At 37.5% G+C, this 20213-nt stretch overlaps 1 protein-coding gene across 1 annotated transcript in view; it reads left to right on the forward strand.

Moving 5' to 3' along the window:
- LOC124613288 (protein kinase domain-containing protein ppk32) overlaps positions 1 to 20213 on the forward strand; it is a 717316-nt gene that overhangs the window by 638663 nt on the left and 58440 nt on the right. The window contains exons 15-17 of the mRNA XM_047141982.1: positions 8504 to 8509; positions 16804 to 16863; positions 18233 to 18250. Of these exons, the coding sequence (XP_046997938.1) occupies positions 8504 to 8509; positions 16804 to 16863; positions 18233 to 18250 (84 nt within the window). The remainder of the gene's footprint in view (positions 1 to 8503; positions 8510 to 16803; positions 16864 to 18232; positions 18251 to 20213) is intronic.

Here is a 20213-nt window from a genome sequence, read left to right on the forward strand (position 1 = left end):
ACAAGATTATTAGAACATATTATGATGTAATAAGTGTCTTACTCATCAGATCTTGTGGGACTCCCACAGTCAAAAGGCTGCATTTTGATGACGACATGTACTCTTGTCAGATTGTTTTATATTCTGACAGAATGTAACTTTGCAGTGTTACTTGAAAATGGCCATAAGGCCAAAATTGCAATAGTAACAATAAATATTTTATACAGTAAATGGCGACTATGACGTCTTTTAAGAAATATTATATGACTGTGAATCCCAACCATGAGAAGTTAATCTAGGGAATAAGTTGCAGCTTAGAGTTATGCTACATGTGTGCATATTCTGTCAGAAGAATTAAAGATGAGAAGGCTTGCAGACAGGTTTACACCATGACTGCTTCAAGGCAATCAGAAGGAACATTGCTTGGAAGTCTGCTGGGAACTTAAATAACTGCTTCAGTACAATCCAAACTTGCCACTGGTGAGGAAAGTTGGGTTTATGGATATGACCCTGAACTAAGGAGCAAAATGCCTCTGAAGCTCAGACAAAGTAAGCTCAACACGTCAAGAGTGACATTAAGTGTTTGAGGGGAGACATGAGGAGAATAGTAAGAGTCAGTCAGGCTCCTACTGTCATCTCGTACAGACCTGGAAAGTGCCAAGTTACGTATTTAGCTTCTTCTGTGTTTTCTTAGTGGTACACTCTGCCATGCACCATGTGGTGTCTTGTGGATATGTATGTAGATGTTGAACAAGTCGAGAGAAGTGGCTTCCGAACGACTAAGACGGAGGCAGGATCACCAAGGGCATTAAACATCATGCCGCTCTATGAAATATTCATAAATGCAAAATAATGCTCATGAAAAAGGGGAGATGAGTCAATAATCTCTGATTACAACATTACTGGTAAACTTACGGGAACTGACACATCTTCAAAATTTTCAAACATTATGCCAAAAAACAATGTCAGACAGCAAGAACATGTAAAATCAGTAAGAAGATTTGCAATGGCATTACCAGAAAAAGCCTGTACTGCTTCACTCGACATTAAAATTTTGTGGGCAACAATGTCTCTATGATTCCTGGAGCATTAGTCTTGTCAATACAAAGTACAGCAACAGTAAAACAGTTCTGACCACCATGAACACCAGTGATAGTAAAAGCAAACCTAACAATGGAAAATCCAGGATGGAATGTAACAATATTATGAAAAGGAAAGCTGCTACTCACTATATAGCGGAGACGTTGAGTCACAGACAGGCACAAAAAAAGACTGTCACAAATAAAGCATTCGGTCAGTAAGGCCATCATTAACAATAGACACACACACACATATATGCAAACTCTCACACACGACTGTAGTCTCAGGCAACTGAAACCACATTCAGTTGCTTGTGTGTTTGTGTTTGTGTGTGTGTGTGTGTGTGTGTGTGTGTGTGTGTGTGTGTGTGTGTGTGTCGGCCAAAAGCTTTATTTGTGAAAGTCTTTTTGTTGCCCTTACCTGCGACTCAGCAGCTCCACTATATGGTGAGTGGCAACTTTCGATTTCATAATATTGTTAAAAGCAGACCTAGCATTGTACCATGAAGATGTGCATGACTAGCAAACAACTATTGATACATAGCAGGAATGTGGAAAAGTGCAGTGCATCCATTAAGGAAACAGCATACAAACTCTGTTGTTACCTTCTGTAAAGTTCTCATTTAGTGTCTGTGGTTATGAAGCAGATCTGACAGAAGATGTCAAAGTAACTTAGGGCTGTACCGTGAGGATAGGGGCTCACTGATATGACTCACATTAATGTGCAATACACATGCTAACAGAACTGCAATTGGAATCACTAGAAGAAATGGTACATTATTAGAGAACTGAAATCTGAGCCAGACTGTGCAATATTTCCACTGCCTCCGTGATATGCCTACATCTAATGCAGTGATCATGAGTATCAAGTCAATGCAATCAGGGCAAATAAGGATGCCTACGTAGCAATTTTTTACTCACACCGTATCCAAAACAGGTCTTTCATGCATTGCACAGGGTGGGCAAGAAATCCCAATACACATCATCGTCATCAGTTTTTTGCTAAATTAGCAGGTCCTTTGCCTCTCCATTTCCTGCGATCTATTGCTTCCTTCTTAAGGCTGCTGTATGTTGTACCACCCATCAAGCCATCCTGTATCTGAAATCTCTTCCTTCTTCGCTTCTTTTTCCCTTTTACATAACCTTCTACCACTGTTTTTATCAGTCCATCATTCTTTCGTAATATGAGCTCAATCCAATTTCTTTTTCTTCTTTTTATTACATCTAGTAACTGTCTTTTCTCTCCCACTCTTCTCAGTACCTCTTCATTTCTTACTCTGTCCATCCAACTTATTCTTTTCATCCTCCACCATGTCCACATCTCAAAAGCCTCCAGCCTTTCTCTGACTTTCTTCCTCAAAGTCCATGTTTCAGTGCCATAGAGAAGAACGCTCCATGCAAAACATTTTATGAGTCTTTTCCTCAGTTCTCTGTCCAGACTGCTGCAGAAAATTCTCCTTTTATTTTATAAAATGCCTCTTTTTCCATTGATATCCTTGTTTTAATTTCTGTGCTGCAGTTCCAGTTGGTGCCTAACCTGCTTCCAAGATATTTAAAATTTTGCACCTGTTCTAATATTTCACCATTCAGCATAATTTTTATTTCTTTATTCCCTCCTTTTGTTTTCTTTGGTTAATTTTCATTCCATAATTTTTTCCCTTAGCTTCAGTGGGTTCCATTAAATCCTGTAATTATTTTTCCCCTGTGGCCAGAAGGACCAAGTCATCAGTAAACCTAAAACACCCTACTCTTCTTCCTCCAATTTCTACTCCTTTGTCATCTAATAAGCATTGGTCAATCATATTTTCCAAGTAGAAGTTGAAAAGAGTAGGTGATTGACAACATTCCTGTCTTACTCCTTTTCTTAGTCCAATCCAGTTTGTACTTTCTCCTCTCACTTAAACTCAGGCTTTTTGATTCAGATACGAGTTTACAAGTCTTCTGGTTTTCCAGTCCACTCTCTTTTCCCTCATTATAGTCGCCAGCTTGCCCCAAGCCACATTGTCAAATGCCTTTTATAGATCGATGAAGCACATATAGAGGTCTCTCCCTTTTTCAGTAAACCTTTCTCCAAATATTTGTAGGAGCCCTATTGCATCTCTGGTGCCCGTATTCCAACTAAAGCCAAACTGCTCCTTGCCAAGATTCTCCTCCATTACTTTTTCAAGTTGTGACCTTCACTTCTCTCTTTGCTCCATTTCTTTCACTGATCTTTCCTCTTCTTTCTTCCTTCTTCATACCGCGGCTGTATCTCATGGTTTTCAATGCCGAAATGTAGTGAGAAGGGGGCACATGTGTGTGGTGGTTCACAATATCATAGTGCCGTAAGGGAGCGTCACTCGTGCCTCTGGTTTGAGAAGACTGATGGCTGAAGTACAAACATTTCTCAGAATAAAAACAGGTATGTGCTCTCTTTTCTTTTAAAACTATAAATAGTAGTGTAGCTAGTACTATCTGTCGTTCTACTAAACTGAATGAGCATGACACCATTGATGAAGTTTCAACCTCGAAAGAAGTTTATTAATACCAATTAGCTGAAATAAAAAAAAGACTCATCCAATCCAGAAGTCACTCACCATTAGAGTAATTAGTTTCTGATGTGTGTGTAGTGGTCATTGATGCTTAAAAGATCATTTCAGTAATTCTATCACTGTCCGTTTATGAGTCGCTAAGCTACGTATCAACAAGCTAACTATGCAATGATTGATATTTGCTGTTTTCCGACAGTAAATCACTTCTCACTTGCTTTAAGCATCAATACAATTACTATGCCACTCATATAAGTCTTTGATAGTTATTATCAAGCTAACATCTGTAAATTGCGGTTAATGTTACTGAATCCTACACGCGACGATAATGCCCAATATCCAGCCACATATCTGAAACTCCGCGCTGATACTTGAGAATTCGCGCGCAATTTGTTTGCACCAAAGTTGAGCTGTGGTCCCTTGAATAATTTTTAAATCAATTTGGGTTGTAAATTAACAATTCTATGCCCATTCATGAAAGTTACAGCAGATCTGCACTCAATGACTACATGATCGCGCACTCGAGCAGCACGGCAGAAGAGAAAACATATCATGCATAATGCAACAAGGTGATTTGCTATGTCAAAACATATTTATATCTATCTCATTAAAACTCATTATCTATTAAATGTTGTACATAATCAAATTCTTTACTCTGCAAATAATCAATAAAATTTAGAAATGAATTGCATGTATAAATAAAATTTCAAGTTGATATGATGTCATGGGTCACTGCTTTTTTCAACTCCCCTACATTCATGTGATGCAAAGTAGATCCGACTATATTGGACATACTCATGTAATGCTACAAAGTCTCTTATTAAGTATTCTTAACATCACTTTGGCTGCATGTGAAATGAGGATAATTGTCCTGTGCTCACTGCATTTCTTGGTTCCTTGTTTTTTTGGTAATAGAATCATTACTGTTGTCAGAAAGTTCTCAGGCCATTCATCATTCTTGCAGTGGTGTACTGTAGGTCTCTAGAAGAGCGTAGCGTTCCAAACGATTGGAAAAGGGCACAGGTCATCCCCGTTTTCAAGAAGGGACGTCGAACAGATGTGCAGAACTATAGACCTATATCTCTAACGTTGATCAGTTGTAGAATTTTGGAACACGTATTATGTTCGAGAATAATGACTTTTCTGGAGACTATAAATCTACTCTGTAGGAATCAGCATGGGTTTCGAAAAAGACGGTCATGTGAAACACAGCTCACGCTATTCGTCCACGAGACTCAGAGGCCCATAGACACGGGTTCACAGGTAGATGCCGTGTTTTTTGGCTTCTGCAAGGCATTCGATACAGTTCCCCACAGTCATTTAATGAACAAAGTAAGAGCGTATGGACTGTCAGACCAATTGTGTGATTGGATTGAAGAGTTCCTAGATAACAGAACGCAGCATGTCATTCTCAATGGAGAGAAGTCTTCCGAAGTAAGAGTGATTTCAGGTGTGCCACAGGGGAGTCATAGGACCGTTGCTATTCACAATATACATAAATGACCTTGTCGATGATATCAGAAGTTCACTGAGGCTTTTTGCAGATGATGCTGTGGTGTATCGAGAGGTTGTAACAATGGAAAATTGTACTGAAATGCAAGAGGATCTGCAGCGAATTGACGCATGGTGCTGGGAATGGCAATTCAATCTCAATGTAGACAAGTGTAATGTGCTGTGAATACATAGAAAGATAGATCCCTTATCATTTAGCTACAAAACAGCAGGTCAGCAACTGGAAGCGGTTAATTCCATAAATTATCTGGGAGTACGCATTAGGAGTGATTTAAAATGGAATGATCATATAAAGTTGATCGTCGGTAAAGCAGATGCCAGACTGAAATTCATTGGAAGAATCCTAAGGAACTGCAATCCGAAAACAAAGGAAGTAGGTTACAGTACGCTTGTTCGCCCACTGCTTGAATACTGCTCAGCAGTGTGGGATCCGTACCTGATAGGGTTGATAGAAGAGATAGAGAAGATCCAACAGAGAGCAGTGCGCTTCGTGACAGGATCATTTAGTAATCGCGAAAGCGTTACGGGGATGATAGATAAACTCCAGTGGAAGACTCTGCAGTAGAGACGCTCAGTAGCTCGGTACGGGCTTTTGTTAAAGTTTCGAGAACATACCTTCACTGAAGAGTCAAGCAGTATATTGCTCCCTCCTACGTATATCTCGTGAAGAGACCATGAGGATAAAATCAGAGAGATTAAGAGCCCACACAGAAGCTTTCTGACAATCCTTCTTTCCACAAACAATACGAGACTGGAATAGAAGGGAGAACCGATAGAGGTACTCAGGGTACCCTCCGCCACACACTGTCAGGTGGCTTGCAGAGTATGGATGTAGATGTAGATGTAGACCACTGTCATATAGTTCTCTTATTCCATCCTGGTTCAAGCATTTTAATATTTTTCCCTGTATTGTATCTGTGCTACCGCTTTGCCATTTTTCATTGCAGCTATGGCAGACTTTACTTCTTCCATTATGATGGTTGGTCCTTTCTCATCATTCAAGTTCCAGAGTTTCTGGTTTGTGATCTGTGCCATACAGTTCTTTTAGATATTCTTCCCATCTCTGGAGGACATTGTAATGATCTTTGTACACTACCTCTTTGTCTTTACTCAAAATTTTCATAGCAGCAGCAGCACTTCCTGCTCTGTTTTAATCCCATGTCTTTACTCTGTTGTATAGTAAGTCATATCTTCCCTTCCTGTCCAGTTCTTCAACTGCATAATATTCCTCTTTTTCTGTTTTTCTTCACAGTTCATTATTTAACCACCGGTACATCTTTCTTGTATCTTCAGTGTTCTTGTTTTTTAAATTTTCTTCTCTCCTCCATCTTGAAAATCATTTCTTGTGTGACCCAAGGGATGATTTCCATGTGTAGAGCCTCCTCTTTTGGTTCTTGAACCATGTATGTGCCACATACACATCTTGAATCAAATGTGATTCTAATTGATTAGAGTTTTTTTGGAAAAAGTACTTACTTGTGTTTAAGTGTCCAGTGAATTGATATGTTCACCATATTCTTCTTGACATATTTTTAGTATGTCTAGTGTTGTGGTGCTGAACACATCCTCAACAGCATTGTGCAATGTTTTTATAGCACAATTACATTCAGATATATGTGCCTTAATGACTCCCCAAAATGAGTTGTCAAGTGTGGTAAGGTCAGGCCTTCTTGATGACCATTTCAAGGGAGCTGGCACTGCTGATGAACCACAACTGTCCTGGAAACACACACACTGCAAGAGTGTAATGAGGAGGCACTCCATCTTGCTGCAACCATATGCACTCTGTGACGCCCCTTTCCTCAAGCTGAGGTGGTAGTGCTTTGGTCCACATGACAATATTTCTAGCATGTGAGTTGTGATAAATAGCACATCCGTCTGAAAGTATACCTTGGCACAGTTCACTACACCTGAAATTGAGTTAATAAAGCACAGCATGCTAAAATACGCTCATTCCGGTCTGTAGCCAATAACTTGTTTGTGAACATTGGTCAAAATGGTCTGAGCTTGAGATCTATTTTCAAGCGATATTGCATATTGTCATCCTCAGTGTATTGAATTCTGAAGCATCTTTACATGTTGACTTCAAATGAGATTGTGCAATTGAAGCAGAGATTGTGGCACTTTTTTTTTCTTCCTTCAACTCCACAGCCTGTCTTTTTAACACTGCCAAAACCAAAAGCACATCTTTCCCAGTCCAAAAGTGTTGCCTTTCATATCATTAAATCTTTCCTGGAATGCTCTCACAATCTGTCTCATTGTCTTCCCTGTGTGTTGTGATTTGTGCACTCACACAGTTGTCACTAAGTACTCCTCAACAGTGTAGCTGTAACCACTCACATCTGCCATAGCTACAAATTAAAACTTGACTGCAACTGCGAAAACATGCAAATATGAAGGTAAGAAGGGACATAGCTACCAACCTGCATAATAACATTTTATACTACATAGAATTACAGGGGTACTGGGACTTCTGACCTGCCCTGTACAGTGGAATGGTAGAGTTAATATGTGCATTTGGAGATAGTTAAACACCAATGTCTGATGAAGAAACTGTGTACACTTGATTTTGATGAAATCTTTTGAACTTACAGAGAATTTCATAATGAGTGAAAACAAAACATTTTTCTCAGTGAGAGACCTGCAGGCACACTGGTAAATTCTGGTTTCTCCACAGACATTACTGTTAGTGACTAATAAACAAAATAGTTTTTTAAAAGGTATCACACCAGATACATAACTGGCCTGAAGAAACTTAACTGAAAGAAGTCAACATATGGATGTCATGAAAGAGCAAGCAATATCAAGCAACCCTCAAGAAAATGTAGCTGCAGCATCATTTTTCAAGATGTCCAGGACATGCCATGGAGAGCGGACACTGTAAATATGTCAAAAACCTGCAAAATATCAGAACAATGTGACTTCTGAAATTTTCCCGGCGTATTTCTTCTTCTAATAATTTCCGGGTATGCAGTCGGATCCCGTCGACATTCTGCCACGATATTTCGGCCCAGAGACGTCTGGCCATCATCAGGTGAGTACACAACTACTGAAGAGCCCAGGTGCAGTCGCTCTTCAGTAGTTGTGTACTCACCTGATGATGGCCGGACGTCTCTGGGCCGAAATATCGTGGCAGAATGTCGACGGGATCCGGCTGCATACCCAGAAATTATTATCAGAACAATGTTTTTGATAACTGTTAGATACCAAAGGGGCAATTTAAATGATTACTCAAGGACTTTACTACGACCCCCTATGTATCACTCACACAGAGATAGTGAGGATAAGATTAGAATAGTTGTTGCACACATAGAGGCATTCAAACAGTTATTCTTCCTGCACTCAATACGTGAATGGAACACAGCAAGAAGAGTTTAAAAGCTTTTGAAATACAACTAAAAGAAGGGATCAGTTGGAAGATCACATCCTGAGATATCCAGGAATAGTTAATATAGATGGAAGTGTGTGCGAGCAGGGAAAGGGCGGCAGAAGTAGGATGTTTGTAGGCTGCAATAGATGTGCAGAGATGAAGAGGTTTCCACAGGACAGACTAATGCAGAGAGCGACATGAAACTAGTCTTCTGGCTGCTGGCCTTAACAATAAGGGTCACCTTTTACAAATAACCATGCATGGCACTATTGTGATGTTACATTCATGTAATTTTAAAAATTGTCATATTTATTGTTGAAATGAAGGATTATAAAGAATAGCCAAGTAGCTTTTTTACAGTGAGTGTTTAAAGCAACTACTTGTGAAAAAAAAAGTAAATTTCACATGAAGGCTTTTGTTGGGTGATTTATTGTGACATCCTTGACTCTGAACAGCATTTGACTGAGTGGCACACCAACTCTTATTTTCAAAGGGTATCAAGTGAAATTTGTCACTGGATTGAGGACTTCTTAGTAAGGAGGATGCAGCATGTTATCTTGGATGAATAGTTATCAACAGATGTAAAAGTAACTTCCGGTATGCCCCTGGGCAGTGTGTTCAGACATTCGCTGTAGTATATTAAAGGCATCGCAGACAATATTAATAGTAAGCTCAGACTTCTCATAGACGATGTGTTTATCTGTTATGAAGTAATCTCTGAAAAAAGTTGCACAAATAATCAGTTGGGTTATGTTAAATTTTCAAAATGTTGTAAAGTTTGGCAAATTGCTTTAAATGTTCAGAAATGAGCCACAACTGGAATCAGTTGACTTATACAAATACCTGGGTGAAGCAATGTGTAGTGATATGAAATGGAACAATAACACAGGCACAGTCATTGTGCAGCAGATGGCAGACACTGGCTCATTGGTAAGACACTAGGAAAATGTGATTAGTCTACAAAAGAGATTGCTTACAAAACTCTTAAGTAACCCACCATAGAATATCACTCAAGTGCGTGAGACCCACACCCAACAGGTCTAACATAGATATTGAACAGCATGAATAGTCACAGGTTTGTTTGACCCATGGGAAAGTGTCATGAAGATGCTGGAAAATGTAAAATGGCAGATGTGTGAAGACAGATGCAAACTATCCCATAAAAGGCTACTTACAAAGTTTCAGGAAGTAGCTTTAAGTGAGGCCTCTAGGAGTATGCATGGAAGTGCCAAAGAAACTGGTATAGGCATGTGTTTTCAAATAAAGAGACATTTAAACAGGCAGGATATGGCATAGTGGTCAGCAGTGCCTATATAAGACAATATGTGTTTGCCACATTTGTTAGATCAGTTACTGCTGCTACAATGGCAGGTTATCAAGATTTAAGTGAGTTTCAACATGGTGTTATAGTCTCAGCAGGAGCGAAGGGACACAGCATTTCCGAGGTAGTGGTGAAGTGAGGATTTTCCTTTATGACCAGTTCACGAGTGTACCGTGAATATCATGAATCTGGTAAAACATCAAATCTCTGACATTGCTGCAGCTGGAAAAAGATCCTGCAAGAACAGGAGCAACGATGACTGAAGAGAATCATTCAACGTGTCAGAAGTGCAATCCTTCCACAAATTGCTGCAGATTTCAGTGCTGTGCCATCAACAAGTGTCAGTGCGCAAACCATTCAACGAAACATCATCAGTATGGTCTTTCAGAACCAAAGGCTCACTAGTGTAGCCTTGATGACTGCACGACACAAAGCTTTACAGCTCATCTGGGCCTGTCAACAATGACATTGGACTATTGGTGACTGGAAACATGTTGCCTGGTCAGACAAGTCTCATTTCAAATTGTATCATGCAGATGGATGTGCACAGTATGGAGACAACCTCATGACTCCATGCACCCTGTTCAAGCTGGTGGAGGCTCTATAATGGTGTGGGGCATGTGCATTTGGAGTGATATGGGACCTCTGATGTTTCTAGATACAACACTAACAGGTGACACATACATAAGCATCCTGTCTGATTACCTGCATCCATTCATGTCCATTGTGCATTCTGATGGGCTTGGGCAATTCCAGCAGGACAATTCAATACTCTATATGTCCAGAATTGCTACAGAATGGCTCCAGGAACACTCTTCTGAGTTTAAACAGTTCCACCTGCTGCCAAACTCCTCAGACATGAACATTATTGAGCATATCTGGCATGCCTTTCAACGTCCTGTTCAGAAGAAATCTCCACCCTGTTGTACTCTTACAGATTTATGGACAGCCCTACAGGATTCATGGTGTCAATTCCATCCAGCACTACTTCAGACATTAGTCGAGTCCATGCTATATCATTTTGCGTCATTTCTGCATGCTCACAGGGGCCATACACAACATTAGGCAAGTGTACCAGTTTCTTTGGCTCTTCAGTGTACTATATCCCTCCACACATCACTCTCATAGGACTCCTGAATACAAGGTTAGACAAATGAGAATGGGCACAGATGTGTTTAAGCAATCATTCTCATCGTGCCCCATATGTGAAGGGAATGGGAATGGAAAGACATTCTGATAACTCATTATGATAACTTCTGAATCATTTGCAACAAGGTATCAAAATTTTAAACACTCCTAAAAGTCAGTGAAGCCCTCATAACATCAGGTACAGAAAGTTGGTTAAAACCTGAAGCTGAAAGCAGTGGGATTTTTGGGGAAAATTCAAGTGCATATTGAAACAATAGGCAAATGCAAAATGGAGGTGGTGTATTTGTTGCAGTAGACAAGAAACTTAACTCTACCAAGATAGAAACTAAAGCTGCAAGCGAGATCATCTGGGCATGACTCAGTATTATGTATGAGCATAAAGTTATAATTGGATCTTTCTGTCAGCCAAAAGACTCACCTCCTGATGTAAATGAAAACTTTAGGGATGATCTCAGTTTACTGGAAAGTAAGTTTCCCAATCATAATATTATTACCAGATAGAATAGATACATACCCTAAAGAATACTTCATGACAGGAGGAACCCTCCATGGAATGTAGTCACTGTAAATAAGCTCATGAAGGAACACAGACTGCTGCATAATAGATGTCAAACAAAGCAAAGTAGCTACAGGTAGAGAGATGTTAAATGAAATGTGTTTGGTTGTCAAGATAGCAATAGGTGAAGCTTTCAATGACTACTGTAGCACAATATTGTCAAAAGATTTTTTACAAAACCCAAAGAAATTCTGGCCACATATGACAGCTGTTTGTGGCAATTAGAGACCAATCATTCATGGACAAGACAAGAAATTAAATTAGAGTAACAAAGCAAAAGCAGAAATGCTTATTCCATTTTCAAACATTCCTTTACAAAGGAAAAACCAAAAGTATTGCCCAAATTTAATCCTGATACCCCAAAAAAACGACTGAAATAAATATTAAAGTCAGTGGCATTGAGAAACAGCTGAAACTGTTACAAGTGAACAAACTCTTAGGTTAACTATAATCTGCCATAGATCTCTCAAACAAAAAATGATGCCCAGTAGTCAGAAGACAGCACAGGTGACACCTGCCCACAAAACTACTGTCCCATATCCTTGACACCAATTTGTTGGATAATCTGACATATTCTGAGATCAAATGTAATGAGGTATCCTGAAAAGAATGACCTCCTCCATGCCAACCATCATGGATTCCAAAAAACAAGAATCATGTGAAAATGAACTTGCACTTCTCTCATATGACATACTGAAAGCTTTATATCAAGGCAGCTAGACAGATGCAGTAGTCCACTATTTCCAAAAACTATTTGACTCTGTACCACAGTTACGTTTATTATCGAAAGTACTATCATATGAGGTATCAAGTGACATTTGTGACTGGATTGAAAACTTTTTTTGTAGGTAATGCAGATGGCAACTACAGTTCATAGGTAGAACACTAGGAAAATGCAGTCAGTCTACGAAAGAGACTGCATACCAAATATTAATGCAGCTTGTCCATGAATATTGCCCAGTTGTGTGGGATCCATAACAAATAGGACTAACAAAGGATATTAAACAGAAACAAAGACGGACAGCACAAATGGTCACAGGTTCGTTCAACTAATGGAAGAGTGTCATGAAGATATTGAAAGAACTGAACTGGCAGATGCTTAAGAAAGACACTAACTGTCCCACAAAAACCTGCATAGAAAGTTTGTAGAACAAACTTTAAGGAATTAATCAAGCCATATAGTACAGCCCCCTATGTATTCTTACCACAGGGACTGCGAAGACAAGATTAATTACAAGACACACTGACATGTTTAAGCAATCATTCTCCTCATGCTCCATAGGTGAATGGACTGAGAAAAAACCCTAATAACTGATATAATGGGATTTACCGTCTGCCACTTACTTCACAGTGGTTTACAGAGTATGGATGCAGATGAAATAACAGTTGTGTGTACAATGATCTTAAGTGCCTCACGAAACTGTTGAATCTTGCGAAAATGCTTTCTTTTTTTATTTTATTTTTTATCTATTTTTTTCCCCTTAAGCACCAAAATTAGAATGGAAATCTTGTTTCCAGTTTCAGTATGTATCAAAACAGCTTTCTTTTATTGTTTCTCTGAGAACTTAAATTTTGGCTCTCTTATGTGCACACAGGAATCATGTTTTAATTTTATTGCTGTAGTATACACAGTCCAGTGACTAAATATCATTCATAAAAATCGTAATATGTGTCACTCCATGCTATATTGTGACAGTTATCAGTGATAGCTGTGGTGACATATCACTGTGCTTCATTAGAATTTTTATAGTGTTTTCTAGCATGTTGCTTTGCATTGACATGAAATTTCATCCATATTACACAAAAGATCAAATTATAAGACAAATTTTCATTGATAGCAGTATCCTGCATCACATTACCAATGTATCATTTCAAGTTACATAATGATTACAGTACTTGTTTCTGGTATGTTCTAGAAAAACCTTCTATTTCTAAAACTTTAATTTTGTTGCCTTTTACTGGTACATCTTAAATAATGCTCATCTAAAATTCAGCTAGCTCGAGTCCTACAACAACAATTCTCTAATATGACAATCTGTGCACAGATATGATTCAATCCTCTGGAAGTTATACTCCAATCTTTCTGTGCATATGAAGGTCAAGTATCAGATATTCAAATATCTGATTGTCATTTTTCTCTTCCACTTTCTATCCTCATTGCTACAACCCTCCAGAAAACTCATTTGCAGGTCACACACTCTGCTTATTTATGCAGCAGTTTTTACACATGTGAATTATGCTCATTTTCTTCAGAGAATTTCCAAGATTGGAACAAGGGTTTAGAAAAAATTGTATTCATTCTACTTTCTGTATTATCACCCTCTCTGTCAAAACACAGTTCTTATAATTTGAGAAAATTTTTAATGCATTTTAGAGGTCTTTTTTTAGATTTCTTACAGATAATTGATCATTGCGTTTTAAAGTTGGAGATTAAACTTACAGGTAATTGATCATTGCCTTTTAAAGCTAGAGATTTACTCATACTTGGTTTCTTTCAGGGGACCCTTCAGTTTTGGGAAAAGAAAGTAGTCTGTAAGTGCCAAATTAAGTGACACAGAAACAGAGCAGCGCATCACTTGATTTTTGATTAGAGGCAGAGCCATGGTAGTTGAGGCATACACCAAAGCATTCTTGTGCTGTACTAAACATTCCATGCTTTTCTAAATTTTGAGCTCTACATACATCTTAATCTTTTGAAGAGATGATACTTGTCGGAGAATTCAATGGTAACAGTCTGTCAGTCTGTGTAAATGACACTGTGGAAGACAAAGACCGTTTGTCATTTCGTCACACCTCTCATTTTTGTTGGGTTTCTGTTTTCCTCTTCTCATTTCACTGGTTATGTGTAATGTGTATGGATCAGACTCAAAGCACCATGTTGTATTATGACTGGTTAAGAACGTAATAAAATTGGAATTAGGCTCTGGCTATTTGATAGAATCACTTTTGTTTGTGTATAAGGAAATGTAGCATAAATTTTACCCATGCTTTTTGACTTACAGTGACATTATGGGTGCACACTTTTTGTTTCCTTGTACTACTCAGGCAAATTCAAATGCAACAAACACTGTCAGCATTTAAATATGTTCAGTGCAGTTTTCACACATTCATACAAAAAAAAAGATAGCCGCATACTGGTCCATTTTCCAACAGTGGTGAACAGATATGCTGCAACAAAAGGAAAAAAGAAATTGTGCCTCACTCCTCACAACAGTCACCACCATGGCAATAGAAACAACTGCTCAACAAGGTGCTGCTATGAGAAGTCAGAGTTAGTACTAGTGGCTACACACTGAAAATTTATTCTGGAAACCTTATGGATGACCTATGTACATTCTACGATCCAAATATGGTATGTTGTGTAGCCATTTACTTTTCTCCAAATAATACAAAAACCTTCAGGTATCACTACAGTTACCGCCACAGACATCATAAGTTACAAAACTGCCAAAATTAACTGACGGAGGACTTGCTAAAGAACAAATATCTAACAAAAAATGAAAATTAATTAATTAAATTTTGCCACAGTTATGTCACCTTCTCCTCCATCCTTTCAGATTCTTCAAGAAAACTTTAAAAAATCAAATGTAGCTACCTTTTTCCTTCTTCATTGTCCCTATGTTGTTGTTTCCTTATGTTATTGTTCTGGTTACAAGATGGCTGTCTGAGAGATTTGGTCATAAGCCTTCTCTTGAAGAAAAAGATGTGGAAGCAATGAAGCATTTTTTAGACCAGAGATATTTTTCAGTCTTTTCTTTATTTATGCATTATTAGCCATGTGCAGGTGAGATTTTACCACCAACCAAGTGTACCTGCATTCTTTCTATAAAGTGGGTTGAATAAATAATAGTGATTTTCATTTCTTTTCAATCAGTGCCTAATATATGATCAATATTCTCAATTTTATATACAATACAAATAATTTTCACTCCTATTTATTACCATTTAATTTCAAAATTCTAAAAAATATTTTTCTGACTACATGTGCTAAGAGTTTAATGCCTAAATGTGTTTTGAACAGATTAATTTAATACTATTAAGTGAATTATATTATCCTTAAGTTGTAACTTTAAGCACAGTTGATACTGGCAAGATTGTTGAACTTAAATATATAACTGTTATTTATAATAATTTGATTTAGGTTGTTACAAAGGAAAAGAGTTTCTCCCTTACAGATTACTCTACAATTATATCAAATAACATGTACATAAACAATTGTGGAAGTGTGCATATGTTACTTTCAACAAAAACTGAAAAAGAACCAAGCTAATCCAAAAAAAAACCTGTGAGGCATGAGAATATCCAGGTACTTTTCATTATCACTTTTGCTATTTACATAAAAATGAGAACTGTTTGGTATGCTATAAATTATTCCCAGAGGTAATGGATACTTACAAAGGAGTTTATGTATGACAACAATGAAAAGGGAAAATATCTGATGAACAATAAAAATGAAACATTTACAAAGCAATAAGCAGTATTTGTGTCTTGCAAAACACATATTAAATGTTTAGTGTCTCATTACAAAGGTAACATAATTTTTTTCATATGTTATAGCCACAATCTGTACACATAAAATGGAAATGTAAAGTGAAATTCTCATTGTTTTTAGTATATGTAATGTAAAAATGTGTCTACATACAAAATCATCCACTGTCATAACAGTTTTGATTTATTATCTGTGATCTCTGAGAATAACTATTCTTTTATTGATGCAGAAGCAGGATAAGAATTGAAAAAATTGTAAGGAAAGAATGTGATCTGAAGACTGTCTCTCATACTTGAGATTCAAGCAAATATTGTATGAATATAAAAAGTTAAATTCAGTCCCATAATAAAATGCATACCATTAAATTACAATGTCCAAGAAAACAAAAGATAAAAAATGTAGAGAAGCAAAACACCACTTGCAAATGAAATTTGCTGCTCTTTTCTGTCGAATTACAGAGATAGTTCAGGTTGTTATCTCTTGTCTGTAACATTACAGACAATATTTGCTTGTAAGGGGTACAATACCATTCTCTACCATCACTGAAAATATACATAACATTCTGATGTGAGCATATATGATGTACATAAATTGTTCTCTCTCTGTGCCTCTGTGTGTGCCTCTCTCTCTCTCTCTCTCTCTCTCTCTCTCTCTCTGTCTCTCTCTCTATCTGTCTCTCCTTTTATCTATTTATCTGTAATTCTCTCATGCACAAAACACAAACACATATTTGTATATATTTTCCCCCCTCTTTATCTGATTACTGGCTCTGCGTGAATGAGGTTACATGCAGGTCTGAATTTGATGTTGTCCCCTACAGGGTCTCCACTACAGTTCAGTGTCCAGGGAAGGTTCCAGTCTGTCTGTGCCATCGACGTATGTAAGTCACAACGAACGCAATGTGTGTCCTGTGTTCCTGTGACGTCATTTATTTTCTTTCTCTTCCAGCTCACAGTTAGCACACAAAATACTTCCCTGTATGGCTTGAGTTGCAGGATGCTTGGATTACTTTTTCCACTTTTAATTTTCAAAACATAAAGATTTTCTTGAAGTAAGAGGCAGGTGTTTTTAAGACACTTTCCTATTCTTCACTGTAACAATAGATGTAATATTAGAATTTATTTAATTTCTTTATATTTCTGAAATGGTACTACAAAGAGAAATGTTAACCATTTCCAACAAATAGGGAACAAAAGCAACAATTCATTATATTTAATTGCCTACACCGCTGAAAGTCACATTCCAGTAAATTTAGACAAAAGAAAGGTCTTGCAAATTCTCAGGGAAAAAGGAAAGATGTTTCAAAAATCCATATGGTAAACAGCGAAATTTTTTGACAATTGAAGAATAGCACTATGAAAAAGAAAATATGATACACTGTTAAATTAAACTTACAATATCACATGTGATCAAATATATTGGAACATTACTGTCAAAGCAGAGCATTAAAAGTACATAGTGTTCAATGGAAAACCTTCCACAAAAGACATCAATGTCTTAATCCATTCAAAGACAATGAACTATAACAAGAAATGTGTACAACTGTGCTCAGTGGTCATGCAATATATATTTTTATGAAATACATTTGTCTTTATAAATAAAATCTGCTTCAGACTTATCTAGCTACAAGTATTAGTGTAATACAAGCATGACAGAACCAATTTTTCACAATTTCATCTTTTAATGCAACATCTGGAGCTGTAATATAAATGTTGGTGATAGTCACCATTACAACAGATGAGCACTTCCTGTAGTTAACTCAAGCCTTACAGGGCAGTCCTATGTGTTCTGCCATTGATGTTTTGTCTATGTGTGTATCTGTGTGTGTGAATGTGAAGATCTATTAGAAAACTTTTATGATCCAAGTTGGGTTCAAATGTGTATGTGTTTGTCCTTTGTCTTTGTCTTGAGTTAATGTTCCTTGGTGACTTTATTATTTGTTGTTTTCAGTATGCACATATTAATTTCATTGATTTTGTATCAGTTCAAATGACAAACATTTTTCTTTATTGCTCAAGGACACAAAGAAAATATATTCAACAGTAATACCACACATTTTAAAGATGTTTATCACAATTTGTTTTTCCTTGTGTTATTTGACCTTGAAATATCCAGGGGAAAAAAAGAGAAAAGGCTTATAAACTCCAGTGTCTCAAATATGAAATTAGAGTTTCACTGTATGAAAGACTGAGTGCTAGTTGTATGTTCTATGTTTTCTGATTGTTGCTTATCTGTTCTTTTCTATCCAGCTTGCACGGAGCATGATCGTGAGTACCATCTCTGTGGAAACAGCAATGCTGTATGTTTTGGTGTTGTCTGCTGATGTTTGCATTTCAGTCACAATTATTACCATTGCTGCCTCAAGTAATTTTGAAGTATATCATCTAATTAAGATGTTATGCCTTGTTTACAAAGGTGAGTGCAAATATGCTGCTTTTTAACACACACTGCACAGCTCATTCCCTCACTTTAACCATAAAGTGAAGCATTTTTGTTTTAGTTTTCCTTCTCCAGAGTTAGTGACAGTTTTCACCAGAAAATGTCCAACCCCCATTTACCACTTATCCCGTATCATACTTATAAAGACCCTAAAGATGCCTACTAGACACACAGTACTTTTATGCTGTCAGTTTGTTCATCAATTATTGACAGCCCTTTTCCTTTTTACATATAGACCTTTTCATTTCATTACTAGCTGAAAAAGGGCACATTACTAAGTCTGTTTTCCCATTTGTTTCCTGCACTGAAAAAATGTGCAACTGATCATATCATTGGTATATGCTATAACTTATTCAAAGTACAGTCTTATAAACTACATTTGCTGTTAAGCTTTTGGGTGCAAAGACAAATAAGTTGTCCATGGCAGAAGAAATGAGTCTTCTAAATGCACTCCACAGCAATGGAATATTTGCCCTTGTGCTTCATTGACATTATACTACACATTAATTTTACTAGGAATTTGAGACATATATAGCTGAATGGTAAGTTATTTGAAATGAGTGGAATTTGTAAATGACATCCCTCTTTCTTTTTTGTTTAATATTTCTGCTTCTATGATGGTTTTTAGAAGCTTTTTTGTAAGACCATACTAGGGGCCTTGAACAGATTTAGTAATTCTGTTGGCAAGTTGACACTTTTATCTTGGTACATCACTGTATCATTGGAGTTAAATATTTTTCATATTTTTTTCTTTGTCAATTTTTTTTATTGAAGGAGGAGTTGAAGGATAGCATCAAATACAAAAACCAGTGTCTAGTGGTGGGTAGTTTCAGAGGTATCACCAGATTTACCCACAAATACTTTTACACCTCCCCCCCCCCCCCAACCCCCCCCCCCCCCCCACACACACACACTGTAATTCATAAGTCCCCCCCGCCCCCCATCATACACAGTGATTATGCCTGTACAGTATCAAAAGTACCACAAATCTATCTGAGATAAAGAAAAATAGTCTCTAAATATTAACTGTCTAATTACATGTTAGAGATGAAGTAATGAATGATACCAATACTGGAAAGTGGTGGCTGAAATACAAAGAATGGAATGAGTAACCATAACCACTCACTTTACACTGAAGGCAATATGTGGTAGACAGACACATAAACAAGAGCTGGAATAATTATCTCAGCTCCAGAAATTGTGTTCTACAGCTAGAGCTAAATCTACACTCTGCATACCACCGTGAAGTACATGGTACAGGGTATGTCCCTTTGTACCAGTTATTCAGGTTTCTTCCCATTCCATTCACATATGGAGTGTGGGAAGAACACCTCTGTGCATGCTATAATTATTCTATTCTCATCCTCACGATTCCTATGTGAGCGATATATAGTGTGTTGTAGTATATTCCCAGAGCCATCATTTTAAGCCAGTTCTTGAAATATTGTTAGTGTGCTTCCTTGGGATAGTCTACATCTATCTTCAACAGTATGCCAGTTCAGTTTCCTCAGTACCCCTGTGACACTCTCCTATGGATCAAACAAACCTATGACCATTCATGCTGTCCTTCTCTTTATATGTTCAATACCCTTGTTAGGCCTGTTTGATATAGGCCCCACACTTTTGGGTAATATTCTAGAACCAGTCACATGAGTCATTTGTAAGCAATTTCCTTTGTAGACTGCTTGCACTTTATCAGTGTTCTACCACCTGCTTTACCCACAAATGAGCCAATGTGATGATTCCATTTCATATCCCCATAATGTGTTACACTTAGGTATGAGTTGGCCT

Source organism: Schistocerca americana, chromosome 4 (genome assembly GCF_021461395.2).
Source record: "Schistocerca americana isolate TAMUIC-IGC-003095 chromosome 4, iqSchAmer2.1, whole genome shotgun sequence".
In the NCBI taxonomy this organism is placed as follows: Eukaryota; Metazoa; Arthropoda; class Insecta; order Orthoptera; family Acrididae; genus Schistocerca; species Schistocerca americana.